General features: G+C 37.0%; 2 protein-coding genes across 7 annotated transcripts in view; one reads left to right on the top strand and one right to left on the bottom strand.

The window, feature by feature from the left end:
* Nucleotides 1-13,098, bottom strand: part of ESF1 (ESF1 nucleolar pre-rRNA processing protein homolog) — a 38,017-nt gene extending 24,919 nt beyond the window's left edge. Inside the window, exons 1-8 of one of the 2 annotated variants that reach the window (XM_026086526.1) lie at nt 12,812-13,098; nt 11,581-12,277; nt 10,343-10,653; nt 8,183-8,296; nt 7,311-7,411; nt 5,529-5,681; nt 3,953-4,067; nt 2,831-2,969 (exon numbers count right to left, since the gene is read on the bottom strand). In XM_026086526.1, the coding sequence (XP_025942311.1) occupies nt 2,831-2,969; nt 3,953-4,067; nt 5,529-5,681; nt 7,311-7,411; nt 8,183-8,296; nt 10,343-10,653; nt 11,581-12,250 (1,603 nt within the window). In that variant the 5' untranslated portion in view covers nt 12,251-12,277; nt 12,812-13,098. Of the gene's footprint in view, nt 1-2,830; nt 2,970-3,952; nt 4,068-5,528; nt 5,682-7,310; nt 7,412-8,182; nt 8,297-10,342; nt 10,654-11,580; nt 12,278-12,468; nt 12,489-12,811 lie in introns of those variants that run through there. The other variant, XM_026086527.1, reaches the window with a different exon arrangement.
* Nucleotides 13,099-13,363: 265 nt separating this feature from the next.
* On the top strand, nt 13,364-20,226 carry NDUFAF5 (NADH:ubiquinone oxidoreductase complex assembly factor 5). Of its 5 annotated transcripts, XM_026086585.1 has the most exons (10): nt 13,364-13,511; nt 13,801-13,864; nt 14,525-14,572; nt 14,673-14,776; nt 15,270-15,309; nt 17,301-17,498; nt 18,007-18,067; nt 19,333-19,416; nt 19,740-19,822; nt 19,981-20,226. In XM_026086585.1, exons 4-10 carry the CDS (start codon nt 14,682-14,684, stop codon nt 20,065-20,067), a joined length of 648 nt encoding a protein of 215 aa, XP_025942370.1. In that variant the 5' UTR covers nt 13,364-13,511; nt 13,801-13,864; nt 14,525-14,572; nt 14,673-14,681; the 3' UTR covers nt 20,068-20,226. The 5 variants fall into 5 exon arrangements, with proteins under 5 accessions (XP_025942370.1, XP_025942328.1, XP_025942350.1 ...); XM_026086543.1 differs by lacking the exon at nt 14,525-14,572 and having other exon boundaries at nt 13,496-13,511; XM_026086565.1 differs by lacking the exons at nt 13,364-13,511; nt 19,740-19,822 and having other exon boundaries at nt 13,826-13,864; nt 18,007-18,024.
* Nucleotides 20,227-21,502: the final 1,276 nt, after the last annotated feature.

Below are 21,502 nucleotides of genomic sequence, written 5' to 3'. Positions count from 1 at the left end.
AAAAATACACTGATAAAAATGTTTTCTCATATAGTTTATTTGGTCTTTCAGTTATTCTGTCTTCCAGTATAGAGCAGAACAACAGAAAAGATCTTGGTTTTGGAAAGATAAAAACAGAACAAAAGCTTAGGCATAAAAGTGGTATGCTTAATTTGAAGCATCCTTTAAAATGCCATAAACTGAGTCACTGGTTGTTCATGGTCAGAACAGCCATTATGGGCTAGATTTTGATGCACAGCAGAAAGGATTACTGACTGGAACAAACATGTTCAAGTAACAGAAAATTCAGAAGCAATGTAAAGGAGATACTTTGTGGTATGAACTATAGCATAGTAGGTCACTGAAATACCTGACATTACAAAACTGTTTTATACTAGTAATAACTAACAGTCATGGCAGACATTTTTTACTTGAAAAATCTCATTAAATAACAGACTAGAACAGAGCAACAAAAACCTGATTATAAATAAAACATTTTAATAAGTGAAAAAAAATGAATAGAAGTCCAGAACATTCTTTCCTTCTTGTCACTTCCATTCAAACAGCTGAAATTCATTTTCCCCATTTGTGCTTAGTGCCACATAATTCTGTTGGATGGAATCCTGTCATATATCACATAACTCAATGGATAAAACATCAGGAACACGTTAAAGACATGGCAACATAATTCCTCTATTAATAACTTACTTTTCAAAACATCATTGGAAGCCAGACATTTCCAGGTTTAAAATTCACTGGTGTACTAAGGTATCTTAATGTTGACTTTAAATCAATTTTCACACCTATTTGAAAGACCTAGTTAAGGCTTAATGACATTTTCTTTTCCTTCTACTTTAGGCTATATATATCATCTAATAAGAGCATACTGAGTTTTAGACTGAAAACAAACAAGGAAATTCAGGAATTTATAAACATGTTGGCACACCATACACAGAAGACTTACGTACCTTATGAAGTTAGACGACATTCTTTTTATATTCTCAAGAAGTTGCGAGAACCAAAAAGCATTTGAAAGATATTACCACTACTCTCTAAAATTCCTTTAAACAAATTCTGCTACTTGCCTTTCCCCTCAGTATATAAAATCTATAGCTTAGGAGTACCAGAAGGCTCATAGCACAGCCTCTCTCCACTATTATTCACACTCCTCTGGTAACCCACGAAGAGCAAATGTTGGAGTGCAGAAGCTCTGTACAACCTCCACTTCCCTCAGCACTTTCAAAGGTCTGGAACAGATTCAATGTCCTGTCTAGGCCACCCAGCACAGTCTTCAGGCAGCTTGTTCAGGACCTCCTCGCCCTGTAGAGACTTTAGTATGCATACAGTGGCCCATGAAGAGGACAAATCACTAAATTAACCTAAAAGCAAATTTCTGCATTTAGTGTTATGCCTAATTCATTTAGTCATCAACCACTTCACATTTAAAACTAAGACTTTTCCTCTGAAGAGGGAAAAGTTCAACACCTCCATCTCTCAAAAATATTTTTATCTCAAAACTGAAGAGATTAAAGTAAATATTGCCAAATTTGTCAAAGAAATGTTAAGGTATACTGAAAAAATGAGGTAAGAGAAGAACAGGAGAAAAAAGGAAGAAAATTTTTTTACATCCAGAAGTCCAACCTATTATTTGAAAAGGAGATATTTAAGGTCTCAATAATTAGAATAATTTCTCATCCATCAGTTGATAATTTTTGACCAATGTTTCTCAGACTTCACAAAAAGACAGCAGATATTCACCCATTTTGAACAGTTAACAAATAATCACCACAATCTTTAGATAAACTATTCAAATGCAGGAAGAAAAGCATCTTTTCTTTATCAGAATAATCACATCAGCAACAAAGAAAATGTACCATGTTTCAGATCACCTGTGATCTTGCTACAGTATTTGAAAACAATCTAATTATAAAGATTATACTTGAGTTAATTAAAATCAATTACACCAGGCAAAGAGATTTGGCAGTACAGAAATAAAAGAAAACTGCTTAAAGCTAGGGTGATATACTTAAGTCAAACTGTCTCACTAATGAATTTTCTAAATAATCTTTAGCTCCAAATTCAGCTAATCATCTGCTTCTCAAATTGTACTGCAGAAACATTTCCTTTGTCTTCAAAAAAAATTTGGCAATTTTGTGGTCATACCTGTGATATTAATTATTTGGAGAATCAAAATCAGGTTTGCATAATGAATCTCAGCTGTGGCTTTAGAGAGAACTTACAGATTAAAAAAAAACAGTATGTGTCTTTTCCTATTATGCAGAGAACAGTGGAAGAGTCTGTTTTTTTGTAATCTGTATATAACTAAAAAAACCAAACACATTTCAGTACCTTTGCAGAACTCTACAGTTTCCACGTTACCCAGTATAAATCAAAGCCTTACAAATTTCTTCAAAATGAGCTTTTATTTACATATAAGTCTTAACTGTCCAATAAGTCAAGCAGGTGGTAATGCAGGTCAGCTTGAAATGGACATCTGAAACTTTAAATTGCCCAGAACTACCTTTCTCCTTGTGCTCGTTGTCATCATTTCACTAGCTCACCATCAATTTATTAATTTCCTGATTTGCAAAGGGTGAACAAAACACATCAAAGCTCTCACCACCAACTTCCTTCCTCCTTAAATGACACACACACAACAGTGGAGGAAAGGTAGGTTATTTTCATATTAGAACTTAACCAGAGCTTTTGTATCAGGAGCATAATATTGTCCCTCTAAAAGACGACATGTTTAAAGCACTTTCTAAATATAGGGAATGTATATATCTAAAAAATTCATGTTAAAAATACCGTAACTAATGACTTTGTGGACAACATTTATTAATCTAAGTACCTTGCTCCTGTTCTTCCTCTTCTTCACTGGATGAAGCCAAGTAAGCTTGAAAATCCATGTCAAGAAGTTCCTCTTTGTTAAAAGTTCTGCTAAGTGATGTTACTCTTTCATGATCCGTTTCATCCCACGTGATATCTATCTTAAAAATAAGAAGAATGCCAGATGTAGAAGTTGAAATACTGAAATTCATCACTGTAAGTCTGTTTTTAGAGAAAATTGGCTTACATATTCCATGTAAGAAGCAGTGTTAAGCTATTAACTGATCTTTTCTACAACATCAATTAGCTGTAATATAATAATTTACTAAAATCAATTTAATTGTAACTTTTCTGAATTTGTTCTACAACAGAGGGTTTTGATGAGTTTTAACTACTGGAAAGCATGAAGAAGTCTCCTCTTGCATTAGAAGGGTTCTGTAACATTGGGTCAGAAAACACTAAATCTCTGCAAGCCAAATTTGATGTGTGGCAGCAGGTACTGGTAAGTTGAGGCAGCAGCCACCAACAGCTCTCTCCTCCTTCTCCAGCAGCAACTCATTCCTGAAATCATGAATGGTTTGCAATGGGGACAACAAAAATATTTGCCCAACTTCACCATCAACTGGAAGATGAAACAGATCTGTCTGAAAAATGATCCAGCAGAAATTACTTATTTCTCAAATAATCACTCTTTCAGTTTGGTTCACTTCATGCATGAAGTGAATGAATGTTTTGGCTGTCACAAAAGACAGAGCAGGAATGAATAGCTACAAGGAGAAGCAACTGTCTTAAGCCTGGCACTATCACCAAAAGGCTCTTCTTGAACTACATCCAAATAAGCATTTCAGGTACATGAGATTTAAATTGTAATTCAATTTGTAACTTCTAAGCATGGTATAATAGGTCAAAATACAGTATTTAGTTTATAACAAATAAGCTAAAACTCTTAAAATCCAAAATTCAAGCTTATCTATAGCATCTCAGCTTGTGACTTTGTAACATGCTCACATTTCATAATGTGTTTGATATTTTCATTGTACAATGGTGAGTATAAGCAGGAATCTTCTCTACTACTTATACAATTTATAAGCTAACAATAAAACTAAACAAATCAGAAAAACATATAAAAACACTGTAAAGATACCTTTGATGTTACCATACCAGCAGATGTAAAGTACTTTGGCTTATATGCAGCTACATTCACTTCTGAGGCTACATCTTTTGGCTTATCATCAAATGTAACATTATCTGCAATAAATCTTAAAAGCAGATAAAACGTTGTTATTCAAATACACTGTGAAATTTCAAAGGAATAAACAGTCTCAGCTTTTCACAACTCTTGTATATCAACACAAAAGAATCTGCTAAAATTAAAAGTTGGTAAGTCTGAAAAGAAAAAAAACAAAAAACTGTCTGGCTTCTGCACAGCTATTCCACAGGGGTTTTATGTATAACACCACCACGTTGGAGGAGAAAGCTAAATAGTTTTCAGTTTGAGAGGGCCAGAGTTTGTTTGTTTTCATTGTTGTTTTTAAGAATCGCCTTTTCAGGAAGCTTAAAATTAAAAATTCAGAAGAAAAAAGTATTAAATAACACTTGAAGACAGATAAGCCAAAAATTCAAAACATTTTAAGAAAGCCTGGTACATCTTTTAACATTGCAACTATTAAAAAGCTATTAAAAAGGCAAAGTCTTGTGTAACACCAGAAGAAATTAGATAAAAAAAACCTTCATGTTTGTGTGCTACATGAGAAATTATTCCCTCCCCCCCTTTTTTTTTTAAATCAACATGAATGTGTAATATGATAAATGCTGTTCAACATTAAAATTTAACACAGTAGGTGGGAGATTAGGAAGAGCTTTGGGGAATTTCAAACAGATGTCGCTGTTGTAAAACGTTAATCTTTCTATGTCTAAAAGCCTGAAAGCTATAGTAACAATAACAGAAAAGTTACACGTTCATTTGGCAGAGATCGTCTTCTCCAGAGTGATTCAAAGCAGATGAATTAAGCTCCAGAGAATGATTCAGAGCAAATCTTATCTTTCACTGATTTCTGAGAGGGTCCATAATATGAGCCCCAGCAGACAAAGCCAGCTTCTGTCAAAATTTAATATGATTTAGTAACCTGTCTTCTGTCTCAGACTAGAAAGCTTTTTTTTTTTTAAATACAAAAAAAAAAAATTAAAGTACAACTGTAATTTGAAATTCCTGTTTTTCTAAACACGGCTTTCAAAATGTTAGAGCTTTCCAGCTCATTCATAGGGACTAGCATAGTCTATTGCAGCTTCAAGACAACAGCAGCAATATTCTTGCTCTGTGGTAAGCAATCCTGAAAAAGAACCACTTCCTCTGAACCCTTGGCTGAAGAAAAGGGGAGAACAGCAATACGTATTCTTGCTTTCTAAATCTGCATCCTACAACTTCTCTTGACTGTAGCAACTGGTTGAAGATGCAACCATAACATTTTACCTGACTTCTCTGAGAATAGTATCTCTGTGGAGAGATTCACTCTCAAACTTTCCATTTGCCAGCAAAAATGCTCAAAAAAATAAAAAAGAAACCCAAAGGAAATTCTGACAACTTATTGCTTATATAATTTATCTCAAAAATATAATTTTGGTTACAGAATAAAGACAATATAGTTTATTTCAAATTATTTTAAATTGGCTTTAATCTCCCCCTTCCCAGACAAGTAAAAAAAAGTCACCATTAGATTTACCTTAAGTCTATAAAAGAACAGCTACTTTCAAATTCCAATCCATCACATTCCTCATAAATTTTATTGGCTGTTTCAGGAGAATCACATTCTACCACTGCATAGAAATATTTCAGTCGCTTGAATTGATACTCTCTCAGTTTTTCCTTATAAAGCCTGCAAAAGTGAAAAACAATACAATCAAGTCAGCTGGCTTAAACAACTTCTCATTTCTGAAATATTTTAAACTCATTAAAAATACACATCATTCAAACACTGTCCCAATCTTGCAAAAGGATTAAATGTTAAACAGCGTGAAGTTCCACCATCAACTCAGTTTTATTCAAGTAAAATATTAATTCACATAGTTTCATTAGAGAAACTTGTGCCTCGCTCAAGATCTTTACAATGATGTTCTCCACAAGATTAGCTAACATGCTAGGACAGAAACTATTAGATTCTGGTTTCTTTATTACTAGCAGTGTTCAAAGCATTTGAAAATGTTATGTAGCAGCAACTGTACCTGACTCCACATCCTACAGCAGTTGTGAAGTTAGAGGCTCTGCACAGGCCACAGAGTAACCTCTTTGTATGCTCTAGGCAGGGCACAGAAAGCATTTAATAGTTCCTATCCAAGTGTCTGCAATTACTTAGCTGAGCTGGCACTGGAAATCCTGGCTCAGAACAAGGTACTGGTTGATGAGAAGGATGTGCCATAGATAAATAAGGGTACACATTAAGAACATAAGACAATCTTGGAGACTGCAGGAGGACAAGTGAGGCCTCCCTCAGGATGCTAATTTGGGAAGCACAGGTGTTGTAGGAGAAGATAATGGCAAGAGAAACAAAGCAGAAAAGAGACTGCGAACTGGATGAATTGGTGGGAGAATGAAGGACACAGAACAGAGGACTGAGGTCCAGGTCTGTGAATGTAATGGGTATGTGCACTGGTATCACTGAGATATCTCACTACTGGGATTTCCATTCATTGTATTTCAGAATGTACATGGCCTACCGAGAAGTAAATCGGATGTATTAGGATGCACCTTGATACACACAGTGAAGTTGACTTAAGCACACGCTATTTTAAGTTCATGATACAACTCCCTGATGCACTGGACTTTCTGCAAAGGGATCTGCATTTATTTTAGAAGCATCCAGAATTTTCAAATATATGGCAGTCCAGTCGGATGTATAATACAAAAGCAGCTCCAGTCAGGCTGCCAAATATCTGGAAATTCTGGAAAAATATAAAAGCAAAACATCTGAAGTTCCATAAGGACAAAACTTTTACACAAAGTAACAGAAAAAAAGACATGCCTGAAGAAGCCTGGATGATGGCAGGCCTGATGAGCTCAGCCTAGTAAGCCAGGGCTGCTGGTGATGGTATTCAAGATATCTCAGTCTGGGAATTCTCGGGCTAAGTTAAGTTCCCTGTTGGTTACACTGATAAAAATTTTGACAGGAAGCAACAAAGGGAGTTTCTTGCATGAATGGCAATTTGTAGAGAAGAATGCTATGCTAAGCTCTCTACACTTTCATTTCATTTATTATTTCAATTAGTTACATAATAAAAACTTTCAAGTCACTTATCAACAAGCAAGTTCCTTAAGTTTCATCATAATGCATTTATTCAAGGCAATGACAATGAAACAGGATCAATTCTAAAATATTCCTTGAAAAGCTATAAAATTAAAGGTGTCTACAAGAGACTTCCACAAATGAAGCTGTGAAAACAGGGGTTGATCAGGATTTTCACTGAGAATTAGATTTACTATATCTCTCATTTGAAGAGTAAGTTAATACCCGTCTTTCTCTGTGGTATTCTCTGGAAGATCAAATAGTTCTGCAGGTCCTTGGAGTTCTTCCTCTTTCAATCTTTCTTTTCCAAACTCTGAAGGATAAATCTACAGATACAACATAAAAATAAGTTTCAACTGTAGATGCATAATATATACCAATTAAGAAAAAGTATCTCACCAAGCCTTTTAGACATTATTGATTTTAGAGAAGAAATTAAGGGATCAATTCCACAAACTTTGATGCCTGCCTAATTTTTATTCACAGAAAAGACAGTGAAATATACAAACTGTCTGTTTTGAGGGGGATGAAGAGCAACAGGAGCCCTGACTTCAATCATTTATATGTGGGAACACCCTTTCCAGAATTAGCTACTTGGCTAAAATTTCTCCCAAAGTTTCAGCTGCAGGCAGGCATTAAAAAAATCAAAAAATGTCATTTAATTGATCAGCATTTAGCCAATTTACAAATAACTCAAAATTTGTGCAAAAAACAAGCAGTGTTATGTAATGATAAAAAGGGCTGTAAAGCCATAGTGACTACTGAAAATTAAGCTGGCCAAGGAAACGTAGTCTTCCCCAGGTAGAATTTGGAAACTTCACTATTAATTTCAGTGAAACAGCACTTAGATCCAACCTCATAAACACAAGAAGCCAACAGCTTCAGGATCTAATTCCATGTATATACCCAATACTGAAAAGCAGCACATGGTTATTTCTAACAGAGCAAGTTTAATTCTAACACAGATAGTTCTGCAGAAGAACAAAAAGAGAAATTAACAGGATAAATGAGAAACTATCTCATTTTGCTTTAGCTTTGTAGTCCTTGTTTTTTCTTTTCAGTAAAAGGCACTATTTCTTTTAGAAATCAGGTCTTACCTTAACAGAAAATATAACACCTCCTTTGGGTGTGAAAGAATTAAATAGAGCCAGCAAGTCCTTAGCCTTCAGCCTGTCCCAATCCATGTTACAAACTGCCAATCTACTTGTAATCTGCACAGGAAAAAAAGGATGTAAAGTTTATAGGTTTAACTCCTGACTACTAAGGGGAATACACAATTCCTTAGCAACCATCTTTGGTAAAAATCAAAGCCAACAATGCACTTCACTGAAAACATAAAAGTGACATTTCCTCAAGCTAGAAAAGCTCAGAAGCAGCAATCAAAAGAGCAGATACAGGGACACAAAACATAAGACACCACAGACTGAACTGCAACAATGCCAGAATTAGCACTGCAGTTATAATATCAGCATGTAAGATTTTTGTTATCATCATATAGTAAGTCATAATAGCAGCTAGTATCACGGTATTATAACAGTGCTGTACAATACTGTGATTTCCTGCACATTAATTGTGCATAGTTATAAAGTCCTGTTCCATTGTCTAATGATTTCTTAAATATGCGATTGGAAATATCTAAAGGATTAAGAACTCTACCCCTGATAAATCAGAAGTAAAGTCCAGTTTTCAGACTAGTGTAATCTGGAGTACTTATCCCCCCCTTAAAGTCTGATGCAATATAGTCACAAATAAAAATAACTCAACACTTGGACCAAGCAAAAGTTAACATAAGAACAGTTGTTTAAAATAAAGCAAAACCCATCAGCAGTTATAGTTTTCAGGGCTGGAAAACATGGAGCTGCAAAGCTTTACATTTTGCATTATTCTACAGATCAACCCAGAGATGCTGTAATATTTGTATATATTTTTTTATTTCCTGCAAGTTTATTTCCATTGTGAATGGAACAATTTTTAAAAATCACTTAACAAAAAGCATGCTGCATGCTTTCATACTAGACACTTAGCTGTCAAAATCCTCCAAGTTCTAATAGCCAAATATTTCAGGTTTTTTGATTTGCTGAGGCTCGATATATCAAAAGTTAACACTGATTACCATTAGAGCAGTTGCAAATACAAATTATTTATCAATGGTGCATTTGTGTTATCACAGTAAAGATTTCCTTGAAATCTTAAACTTGTCGTTCAGCCAACATAAGACTTCTTAGTAGAAACTCTTAAGTACTCACATCCAGAAATTAGTTAAGTATTATGATATTAAGCAAATAAAACACACATTTAAGGCTGTAATATGCATTAGCTGGGAATATATAAATAAAACCTAGCTGAAAACTTCCAAAGAAGGTGTAAGAACTCAAAGTTTTATATTATGATGTCTATCTTCTCTTACAAGGAGGCAGTCAGCAGAAAGCAAGACACTAAAGCCATTTATAAATTGGTGGAAAAACAAAAGGACATCACAGAGAATAACACTGCTGCAGAGGTGGTAGCAACTGTTAGAAAGTGGTTAAGACACACAGAGAAAAATACAGAAAGGAAATGGAGTACAGTTCATGTCATGCAATTCTTGGGACAAAGGATACAATGAATCAGAATGGTCATACAGCATGACATACACAAGAAAAATATTCATACCTGTAACATTACAACAGCACATTTAACTTTTTTTTTTTTAAAATGCACTACAGATTTTGATACGGCTTTTTTTGTAGTGAAAGAAAATTAAAATTCACAATGGGGTCTTACTAGTATTCTAAAATCTGCAGTGATCTTATAAAGTATCTCTCAAGCCTAAACTACACTAACACTGAAAGCACTGCAATTATGGTTATTTTAGAAGAAAACACAGGTGAAAAAAGTGACAGTGAAAAAAAGTGAAATCCTCAGTAGTGAATAACAGCATAAAGAACAGTACCATTCAGATGCTGGAATTTCTGGAAAGCTCTATTTGTTTGTTTCTTCATGTATAGATAGCTTACCTATGCTGAGGTAAAGAGAGATACCACAGAAAACTTAAAAGTCTGTAATTTTCAGCCAGTTTCATCATCACTTGCAGAGTTCTTTGTAATTAAAAAAGGTTGAAAACCCCTTACTAAAAGTACTTTTGCAGATGGTTTCATAGATGAAGGTCTACAATGAACTTGTAACAGTGCACATCTTTATCATCACATTCATTTGTCAAATCAATTAGTCATGTAGCAACTTTACACATGCCGAAATAGTAAATTTTCAAGTGTTACCTCATCTCCACGTGGGGCATCTTTATCTAGCTCGCCCCATGAATGCTCAATCTCTGGCTCCTTTGGAAATAGGTCACTGAAATCCTCATCATCAGAGCTCGTTTCAATATTCCCTCTGCCCCTAGCTAGATCAGGCCCAATATCACTTTCTTCATCTTCTGAATCACTATCCTCCTCCTCTGTTTCCTCATCATCTTCTGACTCCTCTTCAGATTCTGCATACTCAAAACAGTTTTCACTTTCAGAAATTTCTTCCTCTAGTTGACTTTTATTGATGTCACTTTGATCACAGCTGGCTGTGCACAGAGTTGCTAAAAAATAAACATTCAATATCTATTTTTATATTGTTATTACATATGAGTCTTTACAAAGATTAAAAGATCTCAGCTGTCTTCCTACAAGTTTACAGACCATATAAATGTATAACATAATACAGCAACAGCTTACATCAGGCAAGTACAAACTACATAAGTCATCAGCATTGCCTCTTCTGCTTGTCTAACCTATTGTTCTTTAGGCCCACGATTGTATTACCAATCTCAAACTCTGAGAAAACATTATTTTATTATTCTATTTCTATGTATAGAATCTACAGGTAAAAATCAATTTCAGTAATGTAGGCTATACAAATGCTCAAATAATACAAAGGAAGTTTTTCTCCAAGTCACTTGCTCTCTCTAGACCAGTGAGTTTGGCTATGGCCATGATTTCGTACCCTTCATCTCACAGCACAGACTATCCATAGGAAAACATGGTAGTTATGATGATGATTCCAAATACTTTAGAAGTAAAAGCTTTCACTGCTGATTTCTTTAATCAATATTTTAGTAAGCTTCAATCTTTTCAATATAAAGAAATAACTCCTTGTCAGCACTCTTTTAAAACCACATCCCCCTTAAACTAAGGGCTTGATGCTGCCATCCTTATGCTTTCAATCAACAAGTGTTGATATGTTGAAGCGTTCATGGCCTTAACATTCTTATTCAGTTTAATAAATATACAAATATATACCCTACTATATATTTTACTTTTTCAAGCTACCCCAACCCCAATTCCATCTCCAACAATAAAGACAACCCCAGATACACTGATTCTTCAGTAACACCAAGTCAGAACCAGTCAGCTTCAATATGATTCAATCAATATGATTCAATCAATATGACTGATCTTGCAAAACAATAGCAACACCACCCAAGGAAACTTTGCCAAATTCTACCCCTTCTATTCTAACAACAAACCTGATTCTTTTACTTTCCCTCCCAGGGAATGTTCCATCCTAGGAGTCTTCACTGATTTAGTGCCAGTTGGTTGTGAAGTCTTTTGTTCATTTTGAATTGAATGTGATCTTCCTCTTGATGCATCTCCTTGTTTACTTTCCCCTTTGTGTCTAAGATCCTTGTTTCCCTTTGAGTGATCAATTTCTGTTGTGGTTTTCTTACAATCTTCTTTCAACTTGGATTTAGATGCAGTTTTCTGTCCATCACTCTGAGAGTCATCTAATTTAGGCACAGCTTTACATGCTTGGTCCATCCCTTGTTTGTTTACTTTTTTCTCCTCCCTAGGGAGACCATCAGCAATAGGTTTTGCAGAATCTACTTCTCCTTTAGGCTTAGCTTTCTTTTTCTTTGTTTTCTTTTCAGTATGTACTTTACTATCATTTTCTGAAAGATCAGAGTCAGAATCAGACAGGGCATAAAAGTTTCTCAGGTTCTCTACAGAGCTAAAGTTAACAGGGCGACCTCTTTTATCCACAGTATATTTCAGCTTGAATTTCTTGTCATGAAACATAGCTCGGAATCGTTTATCAATCTTCACTTTATAATCTTCTTCCGGTATTTCCCAGAATCTGGGATCCCTAGTAATACGGCTAAACCGTCCATCACGCAGTATTTCCTCTTGGGATGCCATTTTTGATGCTGCCGAAGACTTGAACAACTACAATATGAAAAACAAAACAAAACAAAACACTTTTCATTTTAAAGGTGATTAATATAACTTTAGATACATTGTTGAAAAAGTTTTAAAAATCTGAACCAAGTTAGATTTCTAACCTATACTTAACGTTTTTTTCTAAAAGCACATACATCAATTTGAAATGCATGAGTCACAAATAATCATATAACTACCACAGAGTTTGTCGAACACTTTAGCTTCTTCAGATCATAGATACACAGCAAAAAGACTGCACTGACTGCAGATACAGGCTAACCGATCTGTTATCAGCCTCGAACAGGACTTCAAACGGCTTCATTATAAGACAGGCTCCCTCCGGGAGCGCGGCCTCAAGGCGCCCGCAGTATCGCAGCGCTGCCCTGCCCTGCGCCGGGCACCCCGCGGCGGCGAGCCCCAGCGCTGGGGCGCTGCTCGCGCTGCCAGCCCGGGCGAGGGCCCTCATCCCGAGGCCCCCGCCCGCCGACGGCGGCGACCCCCTCCCCGCCCGGAGCCCCCCGACCGCGGCCTCCTCCTCACCTCTCCCTTACGCCTCACGCGGACGCCCACAACCACAATCCCCCACGCGCGGGCGCAGCACTTTCCGGCAGTGCAACGGCGGCCGTGACAGGACAAACTGCTCCCAACCAGTCACAGGACGCACGCGTGGCTTGGCTGGGGGAGGGCTGGTGGCCGAGCTGTGCGGGGCATGCGCGGGGGCAGGGACAGGCGGGGCGGCCTGGCTGCACTCGCTTCTGCAAGACCATGGTGGCCGCGGCCGTTGCGGGGGCGGCGGGAGCCCTGGGGGGCGCGGCGGCCGTTGGCGGGTGGGCGGTGCGAGCCCTGGGGGGCGCGGCGGCCGCTGGAGGGGGGGCAGCGCGAGCGCCGGGGCTTTGGGGTTGGGGCTGGGGTGGCAGTAGCCGCCGGCTCTGGGTGCCGTCGGGGCAAGCAGCGGCCGCCGCTTCTCCTCCCGATCCGTCGGGCGCGCTAAGCCCCTTCGACCGGCAGCTGAAGCGGAAGCAGAAGAACTGGGCGGCGCTGCAGCCGGAGCCCGCCAAGTGCGACTACCTGCGGGAGGAGGTGGGACGGCGGCGCGGGTGGCCCCCAGCGGGGCGGGGGAGGCCTTAGCAGGGGCCTGGGCGAGCGCGCGGGGCGCCGCTCGTCGCCGTGCCGCTGACTCTCGCCGGGTTTCCCCCCAGGTCGGTGGCAGAGTAGCGGACAGGGTGTTCGACATCACCAGGTGAGTCCCGCTGCGGGGGGAAGCGGGGTGCGCAGCAGGGCGGGGGCAGCGCCCTTCGCCTCCCCCCCCCCCCCCCCGCAGTTCCCAGCGGGCCTGGCCTTTTTTAAAAGAAACGTGGGTATGTGATCACCTCTCCGTGTGTTTTATCATAGTAATACTTCATGGAAGGATGCTCAGTGACGATCATGTGTTTAGTTAGAAAAGATGTTTGGAAGTTATTAGACAAAACATACTTTAAAACTTAAAATAATTTTTGAGTATACTTTATGATGCAAAATCTGTCTTTTAGAGCATTCCCTCTTGCTTTGGATGTTGGCTCTGGAAGAGGTTACATAGCTCAACATTTAACTAAGGTACTGTCTCCTGGTACTTTGGTGTTTTTTAAAATAAGTACATGTTTACCTTTGTGTTTTCAAATAGGATACTGTTATAACTTAAAACAGTCCTCCAGATCTTGATGAAGTAGCTTGTTCTTTCTCATATCAGTAGGTACAGTCCAAAGATGTGCAGAATCTGTTACCTTAAAATAATTTATATACCTGAAGATTAAACAAATAAGAACAGTAGTGCAAGTGAAGTTATCTGTTGTATGACAAATAACCTTCAGGCTTGATCTGGAAGATGCATGTTTTTTGATTAGTGTTTGTTGTCCTCAGTAAGTTGTTAGTGAGAAATAACATTGTGGAGCTTTTTAAAGTGGTGAACTTGCTCTTCAAGAACTGTGCTATGAATAAAGGTACTTCACTGGTTGTTAATGCACAGTTTATATCCAGCTGAACCTATCCCTAAAAATGCAGACTGTGTTTTTTATTACTACTTTTACTCCAACTATTCTCCCACGGAGAAATAGCTAAGTAATATTTTAGGAGAAAAACACCTGCTTTATGTAGTTACTTTTAGTATGTGTTATGAGTTTCTTTCTAACTTATCTTAAATATATGTAAGTGTTCCAAAAGGTGACTTAAATTGTTTTATAAACTAGTATAAGTGTTTGACAGACTTTCTTATTTCAGGAAACTGTTGAAAAACTTATTCAAGTAGATATTGCAGAGAATGCTTTAGTAAGTAGCTTTCTTAGTACTATTTGTCATGTTTCAATTGCACAATACAGAAAAGCAAAAGAAACAAGTTTCTGATGTTTTTATTCTAACCCAACATTAGAAAAATGCTATGGAAACTGAAATCCCTACGGTCAGTGTTGTAGCTGATGAGGAATTTCTTCCTTTCAAAGAAGATACATTTGATCTTGTTGTTAGCAGCTTAAGGTATGCATTTTTCATTTGTTTACACTTCAGTTTTTGAGTGAAGATGTTAAATGTTCTTTTCAGAGTAACTTCCCCCCCCCCCCAAAAAGGAAGAGAAATAGTCCATTAAACAGCAATAAGTACTACTGTACAAAATGCACTTGCAGAGTCATAAGTATACATCAGGAAGAAGTCCTGTACTGGTGGTTCTTACTGGATTATTTTTTTCCTTGAAGACACACATAGCTTCTCTTTTTCCTGCATTTTGACTAATTAGTCTCCAGGAATTGCATCTCTTTGCTTTTTTAAAAAACTTAGCTATTTGTATAAATTTTGTATTTTATATTATATCATTGTGTTTTTATGTTGGCATTTCAGAACTTTTGCAACCTGAGAAACTTGTTTGTTACTTTGGCTTCTGAAACACACTTAGATGATTTAACAAGTATTTGCCTTTCCCCAAATTTTATTAAATATGTAATGTAATATAATACCCACACTTCTGGTATTTCAGTTTACATTGGGTGAATGACCTTCCTAGAGCTTTTAGAGAGGTAAGAAGCTGGTTTTTGGTACTAAATATCAACATTTACCATGATTTACATTCAGAGCTGTATGTATTTCCTGGACTTGTATGAATAAGAGGTACATAAATAACTCGTGTTGCACACAAGTATTTTTTGTAATAATTCTGGAAGTTTGAGTAATATCACTTGAGGAATATTTTTATTAATTTGCTTTCTCTGATAATTTTGGAATAAATGACTAAGAAACAAAAAATACATTTGTTTAATATTTTACAGTCTCAATAGGTGAGATCATGGTAACTAATGTAAACTGCAGCAATATCATTGATTTTTGCATTTACTAGTTGTTGTAGGATTTTCTAAATCAAACTGGTCCAAAACTAGTTTGTGGAACTTGCATTATTTTTATGTCCCAACTATTTGTTTTGAAATACAACTTCCATCAGAGTCATCTTCACTGAAACAAATTAAAGGCTTTTTGATTCTTAAAGAAGCAAGTATTTTTGGAGGAGCGAAAGCTGCAAATGTTACAAAAGTTTTGATTTTGGATTATTTCAACTCCTTCCTGCAGGTGAATTTTTTTCAAAGCAGCTGACTTTGGAGCAGGAGCAAGGAATATCTTACGCAGTTTGATATTTTTTTCCATCGTTTCAGATATGTCAGTTGTTGCAGTGCTATCCTATCTCCTGTTGGTAGGGACAGTAGTACCCAGCCATTATAAAATAATACAAGTGGAAGTCTGAATACTTCCAGAATTAAAAAAAGAAAAAAAATCTTGGAAATACTTTATTCTGTGTTTAGAAATTGAGTATTACATGGCCTGTCAAATATGTTTACCCCTGCAATAAAAATAACTCATATCATAATTTCTCCTGCAAAGGGAAGCTGTGGGTCTTGAATCATCTACATCTTGAATGCTCAATTCCTAATGTGGGACCGTTGGCTTTAAGTAATGGAAGTTGTCTCCAACTGCTAATTCTTTTTACCTACCAAATAAAGGCTTCTTTATTAGCATAGAAAAGGGTATCTTGATTAATAACTAATTAAAAACCAGTTTTAAAGATTTTCATGTTTCATATCACTAAGGCAAATTGTGTTTGAAGCTTTTGCTGTCTGATGAGCTTGGTTATGTAGTATGGCTCTTCTGGATGTCTGAGCAAGGGATCGCTGCCAATTCTTAACAAAAAGCAAACTTTGAATTTGTTGATGTCCTCACTAGGAAGGGAACAAGAACTTACTATACAAGAAAACTTGTTCTGTCAGCCTTGGAATTTGAGTGATTGTGTTGCTACTCTGTCCAGAAAAAAATACATGGGGGTAGACATACTAAGAATTGCATTGCTCTATTGTGCATTCAGAAGTGCAAAAATCAATACTATAAGGCCTCCGCTTGTCTTAAGCCATTCACGAAGTATTTTTGCTTCCCTCATCTAAGAAAGTAAAAGTAAACAAAAGCTATCTTACGCTACCTTTTTTCCAGAAGTAAATTAATGAAGGATATTGTTTTAAGAGACCTCCATTTTAAAAAAAATAGTTTTGCCCTAGATTTTTAACTGCACATTCTGTATTTTCTGGTTCTAAGTGTGCAATTTCTGTGGATTCATCCTTAAGAACAAATAGAGTCCCTCTTTTGACAGATTAGGTATCTTACTGTGTTACTAAAAGGTTTCACGCACCTTGCCTTGGGGATACAGCATTTAAAGGCCGGGTACTCCTGAGTCATGCATGCACAACAGTGACACTTTTGTATGTAGACATATAATTGGTTTGACTTTTGAAAATCACTGGGAGTTGGACTGATCCTTCAGTTTTAATTTGTGTTCTCAAGTTCTATTCAGTCGCATTTTTCTGCTCAAGTAATTTAAAAAAATGTATTTAGTGATATACATACGGAAAAATCTGTTAAAACTGTCGTAATGATTGCTTTTGAGTTGATCAAAAAGGAATCCCTAAGAACTTTGTAGTTAAATAGGCTTAATATTCAAAAATTTTGAAAGTTTCTATCTTCTGTATTGTAGATTCATCAAGTTCTTAAGCCAGATGGAGTATTCATTGGTGCAATGTTTGGAGGAGACACTCTGTATGAACTTCGCTGCTCTTTGCAGCTAGCAGAATTAGAGAGAGAAGGGGGATTTTCTCCTCATGTATCACCATTCACTGCTGTCTCTGACTTGGGGCATCTGCTGTCAAGAGCTGGCTTTAACACCCTGACTGTGGTAATTACAAATACAAGAACAATCAGACAGCTATCCAGAACATCAGAGCTGCTAGTAGATAAGAAATATTATTTGTGAATGCAGTGCTGCCTCACTTTGCATGTAGAGCACCTTGCTGAATAAATTTTTGAACTAGCCTCTGTTGGTCTTACTGTGATCAATGAAATCAGCTGAAGGGCATCTTTGGTTTGTGGTCCAGCAAAATTTGGATGGTCTCCTTGGAGAAGTGTGTCAGAGAAGGTTAGACCTACTGGAAAAGTCTTAAAACACTCTTGCTGCCTCTTCTGAGACCAAGATGAAAATAATGGCACTTCAATTAAAAACTGATTGCATTTGGGCTACTGAACAAAATTCCTTAAAAATATTGAGGCAGTTTTGTTTTGTTTTTGGAAAAATACGTGGTTTCAATATGAGTGACAGATGTACTCTAGTAGCTGCTCTGACAGTTGAAATAATGCTAGGGTTTTAGCTTGATGTGCTCTAAAATTAAGCTTTTGAATCCTTCTAGGACACTGATGAAATTCAGGTAAACTATCCAGGATTGTTTGAGGTTATGGAAGACTTGCAAGGCAAGTATATATACTTTTGGGGAACATAAGCATTTTCTGTATCAGTGAGGTAGACAGACACAGAAGAGTTCATGTTTCTTAACTCCAGATAAAGCTTATTGTAGCAATTCTTCTATTATCTCAAAGTACTTTTGTGCTAACAAATATGCATTATAGTTTTGTGAATTCTGTGCTCACATATTTGTAAACGTATATGTATTGATACTACCATAATGTGGTCATTCTTATGCCCAGATGAGGAGCCAGATACCTTTTCCTCCCTTTTAATTTTAATTTCTTCCTCCAAATTCATTTTTTTCTTAAGAAAGTATGACTTTTTTCCTGATTTCTTGTCAGGAGATTATGCCCATCAGCAAATCTGTTTTGGGAAGCAAAAGTCAAAAATTTGCTACTTTGTGGTCTGCTGTGAATGTTCTGCTTTTCTAGTACTCCTGTTCTTTGTGAGCCTGTTCTGTGTGAGCTGCTGAACAGTTCTGTAAGGGGAAACAGAAGCCTGTTTCCCACAGAGTGACTTTCTAGTCACTATGTTAGGCAGTGAGCCTGCCTAACTCACAGGCAGGAGATTCAGGACGCTATCTTGGAACAAGAATAATTGGACCCTCAAATTGGAGTCTGCTGAGGAAAGCAAGAGACTTAACTGAGATTCTTAACAACTGAGTTAGTGTTATGGTTGCGGTTGTCACAGATTGTAAAGTAATCGTTCACATACAGTTCAGTAGTTACTTACGGAGCAGTTCAGGGTGTCTCCTAGTTATGGATCAGCTGCTGCTGTTTAGGGCAGTTACTTAATGAAAATAAAACTCAGATGCAGAAAGTGATTAATGAGGATTGTCTAAGATTAAGTTTGCAGTTCTTCTATTTCTCATTAGAAGTCTTCTGGAATAATCTTTTTTTGATGCCCAACTGTTCAAAAAAATGTGCAGTATCAGCAGTGTCTCTGAATAAACACTTTGTACTTAGTGCTTTAAAAGAAGTTATACTAGAAATTCTAAATATCTGAAGATTCTGTTGCTAAAGAAGTAATAATCTGAAATTATTGCTAGCAATACAAACCATAGATTGCAAAGCACTGTTATCAAAAGGCTTTGTTGTTATAGGTAAGAAATTCTCCTGATTATCTGCTGTATGTTATGCTCCCTTCCAGTGAGATACTCAGAGGATTCTATACCTATTCTGGTTTAGTAAAAAATTGTGATTAGTGCATGAGACTTAACTCATGATATATGCTATATCTTCTTTTTCTCAAAGCTAAAACATATTTTTAGGTATGGGGGAGAGTAACTGCTCTTGGAATAGAAAACCTCTGCTACACAGAGAGACGATATTGGCAGCTGCAGCAATATACCAAGGTAAGTATTTAATAGGTAACATGTTAACCTGAAATGACTAGAAGAACATATATTTCATGTTTTGTTTTTGTTTTTTAATTTGACCTCTGCGTAAAACACTTTAGAACTAAATAACATAATACAGACATTTTTAACTTTTGTTATAATGACAGGATTTGAACTATGTTGATACACCCATATGGGATATTTTTATTGTCCCAAATCTTTCACCAAGAGTCATTATGATGACGAATATGTCATACTTAGTTCTAATGTTCTGTGAACTAATTAGTTCTTAGAATTAATGTTCTGTGTACCTTTTCGCTCCCTCCCTACCATAACAGAAATGTATGGAAATAGTGATGGCTCAGTCCCTGCCACATTTCAGATATACTACATGATAGGCTGGAAATTCCATGAATCACAGGTAATGTGAAGCTGAACTATTGCTAAATGCTTAGACTTTCTTGATTACTATTTTCTGTTTGAAAGTATGTTCATTTTAAATGACTGACACTTCTGAAGTATTTTTTTTTACAAATTATTTTAACTTAAAACATTAGCACTATTTTTTTCTTCTTATAGGCAAGACCAGCCCAGAGGGGTTCTGCAACAGTTTCACTTGGAGATCTGGCAAAAATAAATGGACTTCTTTCAAGAAGAAAAAAATAGTTGTTCATCAAAAACAATAGTTATTTAGGAGCTCTCATAAAACTTCTCATTGTTGATGGTCACCACTTGGGCTGCTTCTGTTATGACACCTCAAAGTGGTAATAATCTGCGTGCAGCAGGGTGTTTTTTTCCTTTTTTTCCTCTCTGCCTATGCTACAGCATTAGCGGTGTTTTTAAAAATAAAATAAAAAGGGTTCACGAATGTGTCTAGAGAAACATTTTAGCAGTACTCTAACTGAACAAATGCTCTCCCAGCTTTTGACAAATCACTATTCTCAAATGTAATGCGTTTTCCAGCATTTCAGTACCACCAACTGCTCCAGAGGGGGTGACATTTTGCAAGTGTGAGTATATGCCACACTCCATTATACCTCTAGAGCAGGAAAAACAAACAGAAAACATCTTTCTGCTGAAAGATGTGTTGTATTCTATGGTAAGTATTTTTCATCCCACGTTTAACAGAACTCAAATCAACATATTCTGAAGAATCTAATGCCAGTCCCTGACATGCCATACTGTTGGCTAGTTCCTCTTACGTCCTTGCAGCTGTCATGTCATGTGTTCATTGCCCTCCATACTCCTACCTCTTAAACAAAACCATCACACCTTTCTCTGCCTCTCTTACTCTCTTCAGTTTCAAATATGCCCCTCTCTCTGGGTTGTAACACCCCTTACAGCCTATCCTTGGTTTTCAAGGAGGATTACTGCTCTCTTCTAAGAAAAATGAAAGATGTGCTTCGTCCCCCTGATTAATTATGGATTCAGCTTATATATAAACAAGAAAAGGACAGAAAGTTCCTTCACTGAGTATCAGGATGTGTTGTATATTCTCCTCTCTCAATTTCTTATTCAAAATCAAAGCCTAGTAGATGATGAAAATAAGCTCTTAAATTCATCCTTTAGCCAGCTAAATACTTAAAGAATAATTCCTTTCTGAAAGGCATTTCCATTATTTTAAGAATTTAATAGTTAAGAAGTAGAAGGTAACTTAACGTGCACTAGGTTTTGAGAGGTAACAGAATAATCCTTAACAAGATTCTTGCTGCTACCTGCCTTCCCAATTTTGACTGTGCCATGTGATTCTATCAAACTCCCCATACTAGATTAATTTCTTAAACAGGCCAGGAAAAGCTTTCTTTTACACTATTGATACCGCCTTGCTGTTGATCCCTATTGATATGCATTGATCGCTTTCTGTCTCCAGCCCATTTTGCTAGCTGATGACATCGACCGATACTGACACTAATACCTCCTGATATTGAGGGGCATCAATGCCTGCCCGTTGCCAAACCCATCCATAGGCATTGATATCAATAGGTATCAATAACTATCACTATCAATGCCTATCACAAGGCATCAATACCTCTCCATCTCCAGAGCCATTGCTGCTTTTCCCTCTTGGGCTTATGTTGCTCTCAGCAGGCACTGATGACTC

This window comes from Apteryx rowi, unplaced genomic scaffold (assembly GCF_003343035.1).
Source record: "Apteryx rowi isolate R43461 unplaced genomic scaffold, aptRow1 scaffold_1193, whole genome shotgun sequence".
In the NCBI taxonomy this organism is placed as follows: domain Eukaryota; kingdom Metazoa; phylum Chordata; class Aves; order Apterygiformes; family Apterygidae; genus Apteryx; species Apteryx rowi.
The sequence above is the reverse complement of the archived record's forward strand: the minus strand, read 5'-3'. Positions and strand labels throughout refer to the sequence as shown.

Coding starts and splice junctions, on each gene's coding strand:
- NDUFAF5 (XM_026086585.1), top strand. CDS start 14,682: ATGGAAACTGAAATCCCTACGGTCAGTGTTGTAGCTGATGAGGAATTT. Junction 17,499..18,006: donor GCTTTAACACCCTGACTGTG/GTAATTACAAAT, acceptor GAATCCTTCTAG/GACACTGATGAAATTCAGGT. Junction 19,417..19,739: donor AGCTGCAGCAATATACCAAG/GTAAGTATTTAA, acceptor CTACCATAACAG/AAATGTATGGAAATAGTGAT.